At 42.5% G+C, this 19,596-nt stretch overlaps 1 protein-coding gene across 1 annotated transcript in view; it reads left to right on the forward strand.

The window, feature by feature from the left end:
• Positions 1-19,596, forward strand: part of htr2aa (5-hydroxytryptamine (serotonin) receptor 2A, genome duplicate a) — a 70,730-nt gene that overhangs the window by 28,011 nt on the left and 23,123 nt on the right. The window contains exon 2 of the mRNA XM_078286010.1: positions 13,597-13,797. Coding sequence (XP_078142136.1) covers positions 13,597-13,797 — 201 coding nt within the window. The remainder of the gene's footprint in view (positions 1-13,596; positions 13,798-19,596) is intronic.

Here is a 19,596-nt window from a genome sequence, read left to right on the forward strand (position 1 = left end):
GAGATGAGTTTCCTCATGTGGATACCATCATATCATGATGAAATGGAAAAAGAAATACATAAAACATAAATAAAAGTCAGCCTTGTTTAGTGTCAACTAAGCATTTGTTCAAGGACACCCCAGACTCCGTTTAGCAGCCGGTAAAGTTTCACCCGAGACAAGCTTTGATCTTGCGGGGATAGAAACAGGTTGGGGAAGCGCTGTTTGTTTGTTGTGTGTGTGTGTGTGTGTGTGTGTGTGTGTGTGTGTGTGTGTGTGTGTGTGGCTTCATCTTCTGACATCTGGCAGAATATCTGATGAGGTAAACAAGTCGGATGTGGGGAGAAAGGAACGTCAAGCTGGGCCAATTCTGTTGTGAGAGCTGTGTAGTGTTTCAGGTGAACGTTGAGGGGAGATTTATGTGTGTGTTGCTGTTAACTACATACATGCATGTGTGTGTGTATGCGTGTGTGTGTGTGTGTGTGTGTGTGTGTGTATGGTTGTCTGTCTTCATCTTTCTCCCTGCTCCTCTCCTCCTCAAACTCTCGGAGATCTCATCCTGTCCTCCCTCCCTTTTTCCTCCCTCCTCTCCAGATTTCTCTCTTTTCTCTGCTTCTCTTTTCATTAAAGCAACCTTGTTGTGCGTGAGTAGCTGTGCCCTCTTGGGAACTAATTTTCCTATTCTCCATTATCAATTATTTTCATGTTCCTTTGCTTTTGAGAGCATGCCGAGTTGGCCCAGAACGAGGCCCTCTCTGAGCCTTCGCAGTATAAGGTTGTTGAACTGTTTTCTCTCTCTGTTGAAATGCAGCCAAAGCAATCTTCAATATTCTTCTCCCTTTCTCACTCACACCAACAGACTCATGATACTTTTCTAATTAGAAGCCAGCGCAGCATTACCCCCCCGCCTCTGTCTGCTTTTCATATAGAAATCGTAAACAGCTTTTTGCTCGATGACACAGAAAGCTGTAGGTTTGGGCTCGGGGAGAGAAAAAGTTGTTTATTTTGTTTTTACTTTGTCTCCAGCGGTCAGATTGTCTGTTTAGAGAGAGGCTTTGTAGCTACGTCACAAATCTCCAAGCAACCACGTCTGGTTCCATCATGGAGGAGCGGAGGAGAATTAGCTGCACAAACAAAGTCAGCTTGTTGTGGTGTGGCTGTAGATCCATTCAGTAACGTTCTCAGTAAAAGTGAATAGTGTGATAAGGTGGATTTGGATGTGTTGGTGCGTTTGTAACCTTGCAATATGCAAGAAGAGATTCGCCTTGGATTTTTTTGGCCTTGGAGTTCCCCTGCACCTCTTGTTTCTACATCCTCTAAGCCATAACAGTGTCGCTCCCTTTACTCTTTTTCAACAAAATGCACAATTTGTGTATAGAGGCTTTCCATCATGGAGGCACAGTGGAGAACTGGCTGTGTGAAAATGTGTCCATATGTAACGACTGGGCAAGAAAAAGAAAATGACCTGCAAAAGCTTGTTGTGGTGTGGCTGTAGATCCATTCAGTAACGTTCTCAGTAAAAGTGAATAGTGTGATAAGGTGGATTTGGTTACTGTGACACAGTAAACTGTCTTGTCTTTAGCCCTAGTCTCTACTCCAAAACACTCTGAGTTGTAGCTTGAGAAGAGTCAGCTCAGTTAACCTGAACAAACTGTTAGCTAGCTAACTAGCCGGCAAACACACTGATGTTAATGTGAACATGCTAACGCTAGCTGCTAATCAATCAGATGGATCAGTGATGAAATGATCAATTCCCAGTCAGAAACAAACAGAAATAAACCGTCTGTTCAATTCTGTTGAAGGACAAGTTGTACATTTAGAAACACAACCTGAACAGAGCTGAGGATCCAATATGGCCACTAAAGGGTGCGTTATGTAACCAGAAAGCCCTCTGTTGTGAACCGTAATGTCTCAGCATTCAGACTGTGCAGTTACCCAGATATAACCCTCAGAGACAAAGTGATCGAAGCTCTCCCTCTTTATCTCTCTGTCTTCCTTCTGCATCCATCAGCCGATCAATACCAGCACTTTGTTCCCCTGTAGTTCCTCTGCGGCACAGCAGCGCAGCAACACACATTACAAAAAGAAGAAACTGAAGACATTTAAAGGAATAACAGCAAGTTTTTGGGAGATTGGCCCGGTGAACTTAACCATTACATGATGAGAAGACAGACACCGAAATCATCCATTCGTCCTTTTAGCAAACTCTATGTTGAGTGATAGTAGGCCACTAGTATTATCCAAAGTTAGAAGTAAGACTGACATTTTAGTAATGAAAGAGTTGTGTTTTTTATTATATGGCCTGTATACATTAGGGTTAGGGACTGTTTGTTATTTATGAGGGACGGGGGTGGCTGGGGTGTGACCCTCCCCAGTGAGCATTTTTTCCCGTTGAAAAGACGTTTAAAAAATGACTGTGGTCACCGGTGAAAAGACCTTCAAAACAGGTTTAAAAGTGAACGTTTTTTCACCGACTATTTGAAGACGTTGACTGAACGTTCACATTTCGACCATATTTCACCGGGATATTACACCGGTGAAATATGGTCTAAATGTGAACGTTCAACATTTAAAGACAGGAAAAATAAACAGAGAGAGAGATGGGGGGCCACAGCCGGATTTGAACAGCAGACGTTGCGGTTATGAGGTATGCGTCTTAACCAGTAGGCTACCGGAGTGCACTGCATTTTGCATTAAATATTTTAGTATATAACCCTTAAATATACACCACTTAACTATGCCAGTGTCAGTTGTAGTCGAAGCTGTACCACCTAAGTACAACCATTTAAAGTTGTATGTCCCTCCCTTAAAGCTAAAATAAAAAACATAAGTCCCTCCCCAGTGCTTAAAAAATTATTTTTTTGCACCGACCCCCCCCTCATAAATAACGAACAGTCCCTTAGGGTTAGGGAAATTAACTTGATGCAGCCAGGTTTACTTAGGAACTATTTCAGGAGAGCAACCATGTATTCATCCGCTGCGCAGTGATTTTTAGCTGTGCACAGTCTCCCATTGACCTCCACCTTTACTTCTTATGGAAACAGGGAAAGTAGTCCCTGGTAGTTCAAAACAGCGTTACTTCACATCATATTTCCTGTCAATTTTACCAATTCCCCATACAAAACTGCCAGACTTGGCCGCATATCATTTAAGATTATTCACCATTTAGCTTTAGAGCTGCACCAATTTTCTCACTTCCGATGTAATGTTAATCGCCCATCACTCAACACAGTGTAGCGGACTCGGATGGTTTAAGTATTTTATGTTCTCATCACTTACATGAAATCTCCCTAAAACTTTTGCTCACCCACTTGTTACGGCTGTCCCGATGAGTGTGCTGCGACCTGACGAGGTGTTAAAGAACTGCAGTGTCTGGTGCTTCTCAAGGATTTATCTCCGCTTTTATCCAACAGCGATGCAGAGCTGGAAAACGCCTAATTAGTGACAGGTAGTGAGAATGAATGTCACCGCCGCAGACTTTCCTGTGGTCGCCCTCTGAGCTGTTGAGGTTTTACAAGCTGGAGAAGCAGAAACATCCCATCCTGCGTCTTTGAGAAGAACAAGGCGGAGGTGACAATGTCAGAACGAAATGTGTGTAAAGCTACAGCAGCGATTTTCATAAAAGACAGATAACAGCAGAAGTGGGAGGAAAGAAGTCACTTCTCAGCAGGTCCTGTTGTGTTATTTTTCGGCGGTCTTCTCTGGGGAGAATTTCTCTGCGAGGGATAATTCACTCTGCTTGCAGTTCATCAGCATCGGAGGCAGCAGAGTCTGCTTATACTGTGAAACTTTATTGATCCCTGCAGGGAAACTCTCTTTCTCCCTCGCCAGTCTAAACAGGCGGGTCAGAGAGGAGGACCGGCTACAGAGTGACACCACTTCAGTTTCTTCAGCAGGGCAAGAGTGAAAGTTCATATGTCTGGTACACATGGAGACACAGCAGAGTGGAGTCAGATTAATAGACTGTGTCTATATGGGTATCAGGAGTCACTCCACTCCTCCGATCTCGCGATGGCTATAAATAATGTCTGTAACCATAGCAACGTTTACTTCAGACCAATATGGCGGCTACCATTGCCTGTTTTTTCAGTTTACTTGACACCAGTAACACCAGTAACCAGAGATGTCAGTTTATCTATAAGATCTTAATAAACCGCCAACAACAGCGATGTTTTCTCTTTTTCCACCGCAGGGACTTGATATTTTTAAGCGACGCAACATTTGGGCCCAAGAGGAACAATGTTGAGGAAACAGACCGGAGAGAAAATTTGAGAATGTCTCACAACACTTACCTCCGTGTCTTTCAAATTAATGATGATAATGTTGCGTAACGTAACGAGTGTTTTGTCCGGTTCTGGGTCACACGACTCGGACTAACCGAAACCACTCTCAAATTCAGTACTCAATACCTGAATTTTTCAGGTACTGAGTTCAGTTGTAGAATGCTTCACTCTCTTTAAAGGTCCCATATTCTCCACTTCCCTTATTTTGTGTCTTGAGGTCCATTCAAAGCTGTGTGTGTGGTGTCATGAACCAAAAACACTCTCAATCCATTTCTCCACGTTCATTTTCCAGCATCTCTCTGAGCCTTACCAAGAACAGGCCGTTTCTGTCGCCGTGTCTTTAAGGCTCATTAATATTAACGACCCCTCTGTTCCGATTGGCTAACCGTTTCAAGAGTGAAACGTGAGACGCCGCGGCCCGGCGGCTACAGGTAGGGAAAACTCTCCGGTAATAAACGATGACGACCGCTCGACCGCTTTGAAAAAAACACTTTGTTAGTCTATTATTTCTTACAGAAATGATAATGAGCGAACCTTTGTGACGCCACAAAGTTACGGAAGTCCAAACGGCTCGTTTAGAGGCTCGCTTTTCTAATATGGATTGTGTGGATTTAGTTTTGATACTTTCACCATGTTTAGATACACATCCAACTCCTTTATCATCACAGAGGAGAGGGAGTCCTGCTTTACACCATATGGGACCTTTAATAACCGAACTGTGTGTGAACTGAACAGGATTAAAGAGTATCTAAACCCCAAACCCAAATCTGTGGTGGTCTTTGGTGCCAGGTTTTGTCACCTTCCATATAGAGTACAACAGGTGGTGACATCACTTGGCACCAAAGACCAGCCAATAGCAGATGGCCAGTTCAGTACCCTAGTCTTCCCTATAGGCTTCACCACAGATTCCAGTTCCCACTAGGGGTCAGTCATGCTCATAATGTCTGCACTCCTGGCACTGTGCTATGTGTTATGGCGTATTTTGTTACTGCGGTTAGAGTAGCTCACTCACGGCTTGTTAATTCCTGCTATTCCCAGCTCCTGCACTGTGTCTGCCTTCATATTATTATGTTCAGTGTTGATAATGTGCCTACGCTAATGTCAAGGCAAATTCCTGTACATTTGCACTGACAGATAAAGTGGTTTTGATTACAGTTATATTGCACTTCAGCCTCGACCCCATGAGTCATCTGCCTGCCAGCATACAGACCTGTGCTGCCAGTGAGGATCATTCAGAAGTGCCTTGTGTTAATAACACACTGACGTCGCATATGTTGATATTATTATTATATGTGGTGGTAAAAAGCGGCACAAATGTGCACAAACTACACAGGCAGATGTGTTGAAAACGACAAATCGATATTAAGAGTGTAGCATCTTCATCTGAGGAAGCTGCACTGGCTGCTATGCTTTTTTCATCTTTTACTCTTCTCTCTTTCTTTGCTCCCTCTCACTCGTTAGGTTTCCATCCAAGTATTTTTATGCTAATTATTATTGTATCGAATTAGAAAGGCTGAATATAAATGGTAAAATTTGCTAAACTTTCCTCAGTATTGCAAAAAGGTTTTTTTCCACGCTCACTTGAAGTGGAACTTTTCTCTGTTGATAAAGAAACAAGGTGATGAATAGTAATGGAAGCAGATTTGTTGAATAAATAACGGCGGCGGCGTGGCGTGGTCGGTTCCGTCTCATCAGTTCAAACGTGGCTTTGGACTTTCTGAAATGTTGTTTGTAAAATATCCAACATGAGCTCATGAAAATTCATGAAAAGAGCACAAACTCTGAAACACGTGCTGTGGACACAAATTATGTGAAAATTGCGTTCCTCCGCCACAAACTGGATTCTGTGACAAAAACCTGAATTTGGAACTAAAACAACTTGGTTAGGGTTTGGGAAAGGCTTTGGTCGGTTAAATAAGAAAAAACTCTCGCTAAAAATTAAAATTCCACTCATACGAGCTGAGAATCGAACTCCGGTCTCCTCCACCCGTCCTCCACCCGACCACAACACCCTGACTGTCCTCTGAGCTGCTGCACTGTGACTCTGCTGCCCGTTTATAGTCGTGCCTCCTTCATGGAACCGTTTCATGCTGGGAAAACGAAAATTTCAACACTTACATGCCACCAACACATAATTTGCTCTTAACGAGTCGTGTTCATTTCACCAATTTCTGCGAGATCAGGTTGGAAATATCTGTCCACCATGTCTTCTCAGAGTGTCATATGTGCTGTTTCTCCCATGGAAATTGACATTAGTTTGTGCATTAGAATATTACTAAATAAGAAATATGGCCATTAGCTGACACTAAACAACGACAACAACTTGCCCAATACTAACCAATTCTTGAAAGACAATCGATTTTTTGAAGTGAAGCCTATTTTTTCTTACAGTAAATCCAGCTGATAGAAACCCATCTAATTTCTATTTTATCTTTTGCGACATTTTAGTTGCAAAAGATAAAGTTTTGCTCAGAATTTGCCTGGCAGGTGGATTGACACACAGCTGTTCTCTTCCTCTCTCTCTTCCTCCTTTCTTCCTCATCACTCGCCCCTCCTGTGTGTCCCGCAAATCTCTCTCTCCACCTGAAACACAGAGAGACACAGAGAGACTGAGGGAAACAAAAAAAAAAAACACACAAAACACAGACTGAAAGAAAACTCTTAAATGAGAGTGCAGGAGAAAGTAGAGAGCAAAAAAAAAGAAAAAGAACCAAAGAGCCAGTTTGAGCCTAATGGGGCTGAATGGACGGAAGAAAGAAGATTCACAAATCGAAAGCAATGTGAAAGAGACGAAGTGGGAGAGAGAGGGAGAGAGAGAGAGAGAGAGAGACAAGACGACCATCAAAAGAGAACGATGGAATGAAAAGCGATGGAAAAAGAAAAATCGAAGGAGCAGAGAAAAGGAGAGAGGAGAAGAAGAGTGTGGCAGTGACCATGGCAACATCGGTGAGTCACCTCGCCCCCAAATAAGAGCGAGGCGGTTTTCTGGATCAGACCGACTCTCACCTGTCGCATCAAGGGAGCGACGCAGGGCGCAGGGAGGGAATTAGAGGAGGAGATGAAAAAGAGAGGGGGGGGCGGGGCGTGGGGGGTGTAGAAACCCGTCATGATCTCTCTCTAATCCCCTCAGGTCCGGCTCTATTCCTGCCGCCGGCCTCGGGGCAGATCCAGATCCAGGAGGCGTAACACCTCTGCCGCAAAAAACACCCTCACAGCTGCAGCCTGGCTGACAGCCGGCACGCTCCACTATGTGCCGAGTCAGCTTGTTTTTACACGTTTACGTCTGAGGCGTCTCAGTCACGCTCACCCAGAGCCACGCCCACCCAGAGCCACGCCCACCCCAGAGCCACGCCCACCCAGAGACACGCCCACCCAGAGACACGCCCATCGAGCTTAACCGTTTATATTCAGTTTATAAGATGATATGATACGGATATTATGCAGCTCTTGACTGTATCCTCAGACCAGAGGTGGGGTCTTCTCTGCAAATAGCTTGAGACTTGACTTGCTGCATGAAGAGAAGACTTGAGACTGGACTTGACTTGGGTTCTGGTGACTTGGGACTTGACTCTGACTTGTACTTTGATGACTTGAAAAGGTTTCTAAAGTCTTGACTTGAGATCTTGTGTTTGTGTAAATGACTTAGATTGAAAGTGATGAGATTTGTTCCAGCGGACGACTGAATTTAAATTCTGTTTTCTGAATTTGTATGGAATGATTGAATTTATTGAAGTTGAAACTGATTATAGAAATCAAACTCATGATGCTCTTACCAAGTTTTTATCCTATTAAAACCATATTGCATTGAAAAGTCCTAGATATTTAGTTTTCTTTAAGATATTAAATTGATACTGGACTCTTGATTTGTTCTGACTTGACTTGCTGTTCTACATTCAGACTTGAGAATTGTGCCTCAAGACTTGGGACTGACCTGGGACACTTGAGACAATAGTTTTATGTTTTTATTTTCATAGTTTTATAGTTTCATTTTCATTTATGTTGCCTTATATCTTCCCTGTACTATTTTTATTACCTTATTACATTTCCTGTGCTGCCTTGGCATTGTTCTGCCAATTAATCCTGTGACACCTGAATTCTCCCCAGGGGATCAATAAAGTGCAATCTTATCTTCTCTTCTCTTATATCCAGTGTTGCAAGCAGAGGTTAGAGTCACAGCACCCTGGTAATAGATGAAAATGTCATTAACTTTGGGTCTATATGAAAATCATTCAAAATGCATTCGGTCTTTGCAAATAAATATGTTGGAAAACTGTTGCCTTCATATCAGGCCTCCTGCAAAAAAAGTTATTTCTTACTTTTTTGCCCTCTATAATAATAATAGTTATTTTTATTTATGTTTTTTTCCTCTTTTTTTTCATTTGTTCTCAATTGATTTGCCTGGTTAAATAAAGATTAAATAAATAAAATAAAATAAAATCAGCATATATCTGATTTATATGAGCATAAAAGCACACCTGGCTCCAGTGTTATTTCCACTGGGAAATGGCTTCAAGACCAATTTACAGAACTATAATTATGGATCCATGCCGAGAGCAGCATGACTGTCAGTCATGAGGGAGGTGTGTGTGTGTGTGTGTGTGTGTGTGTGTGTGTGTGTGTGTGTGTGTGTGTGTGTGTGTGTGTGTGTGTGTGTGTGATGGGTGAATTATGCGAATGAGCACATGTATGTGTGTGATGTTTACTCAGTATGTGTGTGTGTGTGTTTAGTTACAGTGTGTGTGTGTAGTGCGCATTCACACTTCAGACTGTGTGTATGTGTTGTGTATAAATAAGTTAAAAACACACTTCTGTAGACAGGCTTATACTTGTAACTCCATTTTATTTTTCATTTTGTAATTGTGTTCCTCGTTTTATTACTTGTTTTTTTTTTGTTTAATTATTTATTGCTGTCTCTTTAGGGGACAACTTGTATTGTCTGGACATTCATGTGGTCAGACACACTTTTATCTGTTTTTACTTGTATTTCTGTTTTCTAGTTGTGTCTGTGTATCTCTCATATTACCTTTTATTTCTATTTTTTGTATTATTTACTTATTCTTTTCATTCAACTTTATTTTATTTAATTGTGGTACTTTTACATCACTGTCTCTTTGTGTTTTATTGCATGTGAGGCACTTTGTAAACACTGTTTTTTGAAAAGTGCTATGCAAATAAATGTATTATTATTATATTTACTTGAAAGTGTGCATGTATTTTCTATCTGAAGCGTGTTGTCAGCGCACGGCGGGTTTAAAGCCTCTGGCCCTGTTCCATCAGTGTGAGTCACTGCAGTTAACGCCGCGTGGTCGGCCCGTAACGAGCTTCTCAGACCCTGCAGCCGGTCCACGGAAACCTCACTGAGTCCTGTAAAGGCTTTTTATTACCGGCTCCGGTTCCATTAAAACAAATGCAGCGGGCGCTCCGCGACAAAAACAAATGTTGTACCAGACCATCGGCTCCCCGCTTACAGCCAGAGGCTCATTAGTGCCGATCCACACCGACCAGACTGACTGTGGAGCAAAACAGGAGAGTTTTATACTGCCATGATCTGCAGACCGAGTCGGGATCAATTCATGAATGAACTCATCAACTCCAATTCAGAGGAAGTGGAGTTGGAATTTAAAAAAACCTACAGGAAACAGAATTGGAATTTAACTGGAATTTCAGGAAATTCAATTCAATTAAATTCTGTGAAATTCCTTGTTTTCTACTAAAAATGTTAAAGGAACCTTTCAGCTGGTATTTGATGCAGAACATGTAATGGTAATCCATACATTATGACTGGATGTGTTTGATTTGTTGAACTGTCTTTTATTTGATTCATAATGTTTTGATTTATAATGTTTAGAGTCGAGACAAACTCTCTTAGAAGTGGAATTTCATGGAATTCAGTTTCCTGTCGTTCAGTTCACATTCTGTTTCCTCACAGCTGGGAGACTTTCACACTGCAGGAGCTGAGCTGGAGTTTAACATGCATTCTCAGTTCAGTTCATGAATGGACCAAACCTGATACATACCATAGAAATATTGATTTCAATGCCAGAAAACACACTTGCTGAGTGTGTTTGCTGTTTTTCAGAACTGTCCCGCTTCACGCTCATTCAGTTCCACACACTCACACCTGGAAGCTGACCAGTACAACCACAGGTTTAAAGGATAAGGCTGGTGTTTTTACATTTCTTACCGTCAACAAATCCTATGAAAATAACAAAATCAACAATGCGTTTGCTCTCCTCCCGTTACTTTCTGACTTCCCATGTTCCCTTTTTAGCCTTCAACCTTTTTCAACGGAAGTCATTGGCTCCAATTGGAAGCTAAAAACCTTTAAATACAGCTCACAAAGATATAGTTTCACTTTTAAAAATCGCTAACTGTTACCATGAAAAGTCAGGCTGTTGTAGTTATTACCAAATCAAATTCAAATGGGAACAAAGTCTTCATTACGCCGGGGACTATTTTCTGTGCTACGGAACTACTTTCCTGAGATGGAAAACATGTTTACAGTCGGCTTATTAAGTTGTTTGAGGAAAAAGTCGGCCGGCCCGGTTTTTTAATACTACGAGTTCTATGGCTGCTGGGACATGAGGCTGCACTGGGCACCGGCTACATGGACGAGACTTGTTGGCAAAACAAATTCATTGCTGATTTTGTTATTTTCATAGGATTTGTTGACAGTAAGAAATGCATTAAAAAACACCAGCCTGATCCTTTAAGTGCCTTGCTTAAGGGCAGCTCAGTAGTGTCTGTGGAAGGAGGAGGGAAGAGTTTCTCATTCACCTCCGCCACACAGATTTTCCATCCAGTCTGGGATTCGACCCGGAAACCTTCCGGTCCCGAACCTGCTGGGTTTGAAGAGTGTGAAGCGTTGCTGAAAAAGAGCGTGCAGTCTCAGTCAGCCTTCCACAGATAAATAAAGGTTAGATTTAAAAATAAACCCCAGACTATTTGTCACTATCCTCCAGACTTTTAGTCATTTTTACATCAGGAGTGTTTCATTCAAAGAAAAGGAATATATCCATCAGGGGGGAAATGGTACCTGATGCTCATTGCTCAATATTTAAAGGGTAACTTCGGTATTTTTCAACCTGGGCCCTATTTTCCCATCTTTTTGTGTCTGCAATGTAATCCGACGGGGCAAATCGCACCGTCAATGTACGTCCACTAAAAGTTCTTGTTTTTGCCACTGACAGGCTCAGATTGTTATTATAAGTGTCTGACAACATTATGGAAAGGACCCTACAGAGAAATGAAACGTTTTTCTTTACCTTTCGCTTGATCCGGTCTGTGTGTAACTTCCTGCAACAACTCAACTCTCGCGAGACTTGAGCGAGACTTGGTTACACACAGACCGGATCAAGCGAAAGGTAAAGAGAAACATTTCATTTCTCTGTAGGGTCCTTTCCATAATGTTATTATTGTTATGAGTTTTACTTTCTTTATATTCTGCCGTTTTCACGGCAGAATTTATTTTGCGGGAGCAGGTGTCACATTCCTCCACTGCCGGACGTCTCATTCAGAACGAAACTTGTCGTTTTCTGTCGGACAGTTTCACTTTCTGCAGGAAGTTTTCCGCTGCTCAGACTCAATTTCACAGATACCAAGCGCTTCAAATGTGATTGAATAGGAACCGCATGTTTCATTTGCAAAGGGGATAAGGCACTTCATCTAGTTATAAATCCAATATCTGAAATGTCACCATGACACCTTGATAGGATAGTTAGAAATTCACATTACTTGGGATTTTTACTGGGTAACTATTTTTCTCTCTCTCTCTCTCTCTCTCTCTCTCTCTCTCTCTCTCTCTCTCTCTCTGCTGCTAATTCCCTCATCATTGATTCCCTCTCTCTCCCTCCATCCCTGTCTCTCTTTTGCCTTCTTCTCCATCTCGCAATCTTGCTTTTTCACCCTCTCTTTCTCTTTCTTTCTCTCTCTCATTCTCTCTCGCAATTACGTTCAATTCAGAAAGGCTTTAATGGCATGGACTTTGCCAAAGCAACTACAGCCAATACCAATAGCAATTGATCTTTTAACAGCGAGGAAAAGGACTATACTCTCTATCATCATAATTGTTATTGCCACGGCTCTTTCTCCCTCCCTCCCCTCTAGTGCTGCTGCCTCCTGCATGCCAGCATCCTTCCAGCTCACCTCAAACAAGACCATGACCCCCCTTCACCTGCATCAACATGCATTCTGGGTGATCAGACTGTAATCGGATGACGCAAAAACATATAAAATCCAGGTGTAAATGCACCAGGGACGCATTGAGGTGGACAGAGACGCATATGGCCACATTAACAACAGAGTGTAAATGCAGTGTGTCTCAAATTCTAGACGAGACACAAATGGAAATAAACTTTACTGCGTGGATTCCAACAAGGAATCAAACAAGCGGCCGGCAGATTGGATTGGAACAAACTTACCCAGAAGGCACTGGGAGATCGCAAACCTCCGCCAACGCTTAACAATTCTCCAACTTGCTGTTACACCCAAAGAAATCATTCCTTTCTTGACCCTACAAACCTCTCCTTAGGATTTGTAATCAAGTCTCAATCTCTGTTTGGTTCATAGTTACGGCTAAAAAAATGATAATCGTCTAATGGCAGGAATCCCAGATCCGGGTTCACCGATCTGTCCAACATTTTGCACCGACGTTCAGTCATCATACAGGGAAAAATCCATTGTAGAAGAGCCAGAGAGACCTACTTCTCCACCCACAGGAGCCTCGATAGACCAGAATGCAATGCAGCCACAAGACATGTTGTGTTTTGAGTGAGGGGCGCAGCCGCCATCATGGAAACGTCCCAATGTTCTCGAGCTGGTTGGCTAGCTAGCTATATTTATCTGCCCATATTTGTCTGCCGACCTTTGATTTAAAGCAATAGGTTCACACCCCTTCACTAGGGGTTGTTGAAAGGCATTCTGGGAAACGAAGGAAATCACTAACTGCAGTAGAAGTAGATGATGCAGGTTGAGGGGAAGTGGGTTCACCAAAAAACTAAATTACAACCACAAAATAACTGCTGGAACGTGTTGAACATCACTGATGATATACTGTATATCAGTGAGAGAGGATCTGAGGGGGATTTTTCCTTTAAGCCAATTGTAACAGGATCCAACAAGATGTTTTATCAAAACTAGGATACTAACAATAACAATATTTCTCTCTAAACGTTGGCCCTCGTCATCGTTGTCCAACCAACACTGTTCTGACCGATGAACCCAAACAAAACGAGACAATGGAACAACAGATTTTATCAAAACTAGAACAATAACTAACAATATTTTCTCTTTTTCTCTCCTTTCCATCTGTCCATCCTCCCCTCCCCTCCTGCAGATTACGGCTGGCCCCTCCCCCCTGACCTTTGCCCCATCTGGATCTACCTGGACGTCCTGTTCTCCACGGCGTCCATCATGCACCTCTGTGCCATCTCTCTGGATCGATACATCGCCATCCGGAACCCCATCCACCACAGCCGCTTCAACTCCCACACCAAGGCCCGCATCAAGATCATGGCAGTCTGGACTATTTCTGTGGGTAAGGGCACACACACACACACACACACACACACACACACACACAGGCCAGCTGCTGATAACATTTCTAAACATACAACTTGTCCATCTCAACAGAATTGAACAGGCGGTTAATTTCTGTCCGTTTCTGACTGAACTGATCATTTCATCACTGATCCATCTGATTGATTGGCAGCTAGCGTTAGCATGTTCACATTAACATCAGTGTGTTTGCCGGCTAGTTAGCTAGCTAACAGTTTGTTCAGGTTAACTGAGCTGACTCTTCTCAAGCTACAACTCAGAGTGTTTTGGAGTAGAGACTAGGGCTAAAGACAAGACAGTTTACTGTGTCACAGTAACCAAATCCACCTTATCACACTATTCACTTTTACTGAGAACGTTACTGAATGGATCTACAGCCACACCACAACAAGCTTTTGCAGGTCATTTTCTTTTTCTTGCCCAGTCGTTACATATGGACACATTTTCACACAGCCAGTTCTCCAGTGTACCTCCATGATGGAAAGCCTCTATACACAAATTGTACATTTTGTTGAAAAAGAGTAAAGGAAGAGACACTGTTATGGCTTGGAGGATGTAGAAACAAGAGGTGCAGGGGAACTCCAAGGCCAAAAAATCCAAGGCGAATCTCTTCTTGCATATTGCAAGGTTACAAACGCACCAACACACGTGGCACGGCTGCCACTGTCAAGGTGAATGGGTATACGTGTTTTTTTTTTCTTACATAAAAACTGGAATAAGAGTGAAAACAATACAGTGAGATGGATTGCGTGTGCAGCAGCTTTGTCTCTGAGTGACGCAGCAGAGTGAAGTCAGCCAGCCGTCGTGGATCAAGGTTGTGTAGAAACAACCTCACCAGATTGGATTTGTGGAGCAGAATGGGGAGACGATATTTATAACCTGGGAGAATATGGAGGTGAAATTGATGTGACTTGGGAAGAGAACAGCGAGGTGACATTATTAATATTCACACAGGACTGGTGTTATTTGGGGACCTGATGTGATTAATGAATCCCCCCCTTCAACCTCTGGGGTTTGTGAATTCATCACCGGCACCCGGATATAACTGTATAAGGTCAAGATTTTAAAATTCATCACTTCCTGATTAAGCAAAGCAAAACTTGAAGTTTGCGCCCAAAATGCGTTCATAACCTTCCTCTGTAGATTCCACTACTGCCTCCATTTTTCATGATGGGAGAAAGATGGAAATCACATTTCTAGAGGAAGAAGGAAGGAACAAGAAACAACAAAAACAAATTACGGCTTAAATTACCGAGAGTTTGATTCGCACAGAATTAGTTGTCTCCCGTGATAAAATCGGGGAAGGGACTATGGATCAGGACCTTTGATTTTACCAAAATACGGCAGGTAATTTGTGCTGGAACTGTTACCTTACAAGTTACAGACATGGCAGATTCACACTGGACTAAAGGTCCCATATTCTACTTTCCAGAGTTTTATTTTGTGTCTTGAGGTCCATTCAAAGCTGTGTGTGTGGTGTCATGAACCAAAAACACTCTCAATCCATTTCTCCACGTTCATTTTCCAGCATCTCTCTGAGCCTTACCAAGAACAGGCCGTTTCTGTCTCCGTGTCTTTAAGGCTCATTAATATTAACGACCCCTCTGTTCCGATTGGCTAACCGTTTCGAGAGTGAAACGTGAGACGCCGCAGCCCGGCGGCTACAGGTAGGGAAAACTCTCCGGTAATAAACGATGACGACCGCTCGACCGCTTTGAAAAAAACACTTTGTTAGTCTATTATTTCTTACAGAAATGATAATGAGCGAACCTTTGTGACGCCACAAAGTGACGGAAGTCCAAACGGCTCGTTTAGAGGCTCGCTTTTCTAATATGGATTGTGTGGATTTAGTTTTGATACTTTCACCATGTTTAGATACACATCCAACTCCTTTATCATCACAGAGGCAAGGGGAATCCTGCTTTACACCATATGGGACCTTTAAAATCATTGACGATCTCCATAATTATTACAAATCGCTGGACGTCTCCAGGTAATATCAGTCCAGTGCAAATAGAGCTATTAGTGGAACTTAGGAGTAGAATAAGGAAGTGATATTGATGCGACTTAAGAGGAGAAAACAAGTGGTGGTGGGATACAAAGGGTGAGTGAACTGAGATGTAGAGGTGCATTGATGGTGATTATACGAAAGCAGGGATTGTAATTATTGGATGGTAATGGGATGGGTAGACGTGATCGATGTTTCATCATGAACTCCAAACAGCCAAGGAAGTCAATTACTTGACTATACTTGACTTCCTTGGCTTTGTCCGCCAATTGCTGCTGTGACACCTGAATTTCCCCAAGGGGATCAATAAAGTGCAATATCTTATCTTAAAACCTGTTAACACACAAATGATCAGCATCTGACTGAAACATCAGAAGTGTAAAAGAGAGCGGACTGACTGTCTGACACATGAAGAGACTTTCTGACCCTCAGGCCAAACTGTTGGTGAATGTTACAGAAACACATGGCAGTGAAATGGAGGATTAATCAGTTTTTTGCAGTTCATAAAGAGCATAGTTGGTGTGGAGTGTGTCTCAAAGTCACAGTGAAACGGCATTTTGAGAGAATCTTACTTCCTTAATGTGATGTATTTCCTGTTGAAACAGGATGTGGGGGCGGGACATAACGCAGGGAGGGATCAATCAAAAGTGTAAACCAATGGGAGATCAAACAGGGAGAGAAAGGCAGTTTGATTTGATGGGAGGGGCGGAGGGGCGGGACTGTTCAAAAATCTGTTTTTATGTTGCCTCTTGGTACACGGTGATGTCACCACTAAAGACTTTCTGTTTTTCAGGAAGTAAAAGTAATGAGATTAGAGAAAAATAAAATAAAAAATGTTTTTTTTTCTTTGGCATAAATTGTCAAATGGGTGTATGGTATGAGGCAAAAAAAAACTTTTAGCATTTCAGTGTGACTTTAAAAAGTATGTGTCACTTATAACAACTGTGCATATACAGCATGTATTGGCATTTACATATGGAGGGTTTCATTTTTTTATGATTTAAAGTTTATTGAGGTTTGAACAATCATAAATACGATAGTTTAACTGAGGATACAGTACATTAAACCAGCCGAAAGATGGGTAAAAATTAAAATGAATAAAATTGTAAATAAGTACACAAAGGAAGAAAGAAAGAAAGAAAGAAAGAAAGAAAGAAAGAATAAATAAATAATTACATAAAATAAACATTGTCCAAAACAAAATATCACGCAGAAGGATCTTTACGACTGACCTATACGAATGTAAAAAAAAAAGTGTTTTCCTCCCATCATCCCAACACAACACACTGCATGTCTCTGAAGCCCTAACACTGTCAGTATAAATGTGAGTACAGTGTGAGATTAAACAGAGCTTCAGTCTTTTATCAGTTCACCAGAGTTTTGTTTTGTGGCCAAGGCTGAAGCTGTTTATTATCTGTTTATTATAAGTGAAACGCCTTGAAAACGGACAAGAATTATTCAGCGGTGCTCTGACAAAAACAGAAAAATAAATAGATCCGATGTATTCTACCTGGAAAGGGCCATGGTCAGAGAGACAAATTATAAAAGCCCCCCCAAAAAAAGAAAAGGAAAACGAATGAATTTAACATGAGGACAAGAGAAATGGACCAAAGAATTTGTGAAGGTGGAAAGAAAAGAGGTGAGAGAGAGAGAGAGAGAGAGAGAGAGAGAGAGACTAGTGTTTCTCTATAGCTTTGCACAGCAAGCAGTTTGAGTGTGTGTGTGTGTGTGTGTGTGTGTGTGTGTGTGTGTGTGTGTATAGTGTATAAGTGGTGTATGAATGCATGTACTTCTTGTTTGAACATGTATAATTGTGTTCTATTCAGAAGCCAATCTCACACAATAACGCTGCATATGGAGCCTGCAAGGTAACAGGTGCCATCGAGTGTAAGTGCACTAGAGAGAGAGAGAGAGAGAGAGAGAGAGAGAGAGGGAGGGAGGGAGGGAGGGAGAGAGAGAAAAGAGACAGAGAGAGAGAGAGATAAAAGAGAGAGAGAAATAAAAGAGAGAGAGAGAAACAAGAGAGAGGGAGAGAAATAAAAGGGAGAGAGAGAGGGAGAGAGAGAGAGAGATAAAAGAGAGAGAGGGAGAGAGAGATAGGGAAATAAAAGAGAGAGAGAAATAAAAGAGAGAGGGAGAGAGAGAGAAACAAAAGAGAGAGAGGGAGAGAGAGAGAGAGAGAGAGAGAGAGAAACAAAGGAGAGAGAGAGAGGGGGAGAGAGAGAGAGAGAGAGAGAGAGAAACAAGAGAGAGAGGGAGAGAGAGAGAGAGAAAGAGAGGGAGAGAGAGAGAGAAACAAAAGAGAGAGAGGGAGAGAGAGAGAGAGAGAAATAAAAGAGAGAGAGAGAAACAAAGGAGAGAGAGAGAGGGAGAGAGGGGGAGAGAGAGAGAGAGAGAGAAACAAAAGAGAGAGGGAGAGAGAGAAAAAAATAAAAGAGAGAGAGAGAGAAATAAAAGAGAGAGAGGGACAGAGAGAGAAACAAAAGAGAGGGAGGGAGAGAGAGAGATAAAAGAGAGGGAGAGAGAGAGAGAAACAAAAGAGAGGGAGGGAGAGAGAAATAAAAGAGAGAGGGAGAGAGAGAGATAAAAGGGAGAGAGAGAGATAAAAGAGAGAGGGAGAGAGAGAGGGGGGGAGAGAGAGAGAAATAAAAGAGAGGAGAGAGAGAGAGAGAGAGATAAAAGAGAGAGAGAGGGAGAGAGAGAGATAAAAGAGAGAGGGAGAGAGAGAGAAATAAAAGAGAGAGAGAGAGGGAGAGAGAGAGAGAGAGAGAAACAAAAGAGACAGAGAGAGAGAGAGAGAGAGAAATAAAAGAAAGAGAGAAATAAAAGAGAGACAGAGAGAGAGAGAGAGAGAGGAAACTCAGGCAGTCAGAGATGCAGTTTTCCATGTTCAAGACAGAAGTGAAGTTTCCGGCTCCATGTGATCTTGACGGAGGCGAGGGACCAATCAGGCTGTGATAACCGGCTCCTGGCCTCCAGCTGCTCGGGCCGGCCGGCCTCCAGCTGCTCGGGCCGGCCGGCCTCGATGAGCAGGGGGTCTCTAACAGAGTCCTGCGGTCTGAGCTCAGACCGCCGGCTCACAGCTGAGTTTGAGCATATTCAGATCGGAGTCAGATTGATTTGATGAAGTCTGGACAGTAAAAGATGCGTGGATAAAAACACATTTTTGCACATCAGATTTAAGATTGTACGTGGTTTGAAAAGTGATTTAAGTCAGATGCTGTACAGATGAGTCTCAGTCTGACGGTCTGGCCGCTCTGGAAAGGTTTTCAAACTGTCCTTAACGTCTCAACGTGTCACGTGACGCTGGAGTCTCATCCAGAGCGGCAGAAACCAGAATGGAGAACAGAACAGCAGCCGCTCCGTCGGAGATGTTTTCTGCTGCGACGAGGAAATCTGCAGCGCGACTAGACCGACGTACGGCACGAAGTCAAACATGAAACTCTCTGAATCTCCGTTCTGCATTTGCATCTTTTGGTTTTAGTTCCGTATTTGAACAACGTGCCGTCAGTCACCGTACGTACACACGCCGACATCATTACCACGGCAACCAATGCAGATAGCTTAACGCTGCCTGAACACACAAATCCGACCTGATCACTTTCTCATAACAGTGTGGACGGACTAAAGATCGGATTGCAGAAACAAATCGGATTTGCCTGCAGGTAGAACAAAGTCTTACAGTCAGAGCCAAGCTGCACGGCTGTCAGTTATTTCTTTATTTATTTCTTCTAAACTGGCCCTAGTTTTTGTTTTTCCTTTAGTTTGCTT

This window comes from Centroberyx gerrardi, chromosome 10 (genome assembly GCF_048128805.1).
Source record: "Centroberyx gerrardi isolate f3 chromosome 10, fCenGer3.hap1.cur.20231027, whole genome shotgun sequence".
Classification (NCBI taxonomy): Eukaryota; Metazoa; Chordata; class Actinopteri; order Beryciformes; family Berycidae; genus Centroberyx; species Centroberyx gerrardi.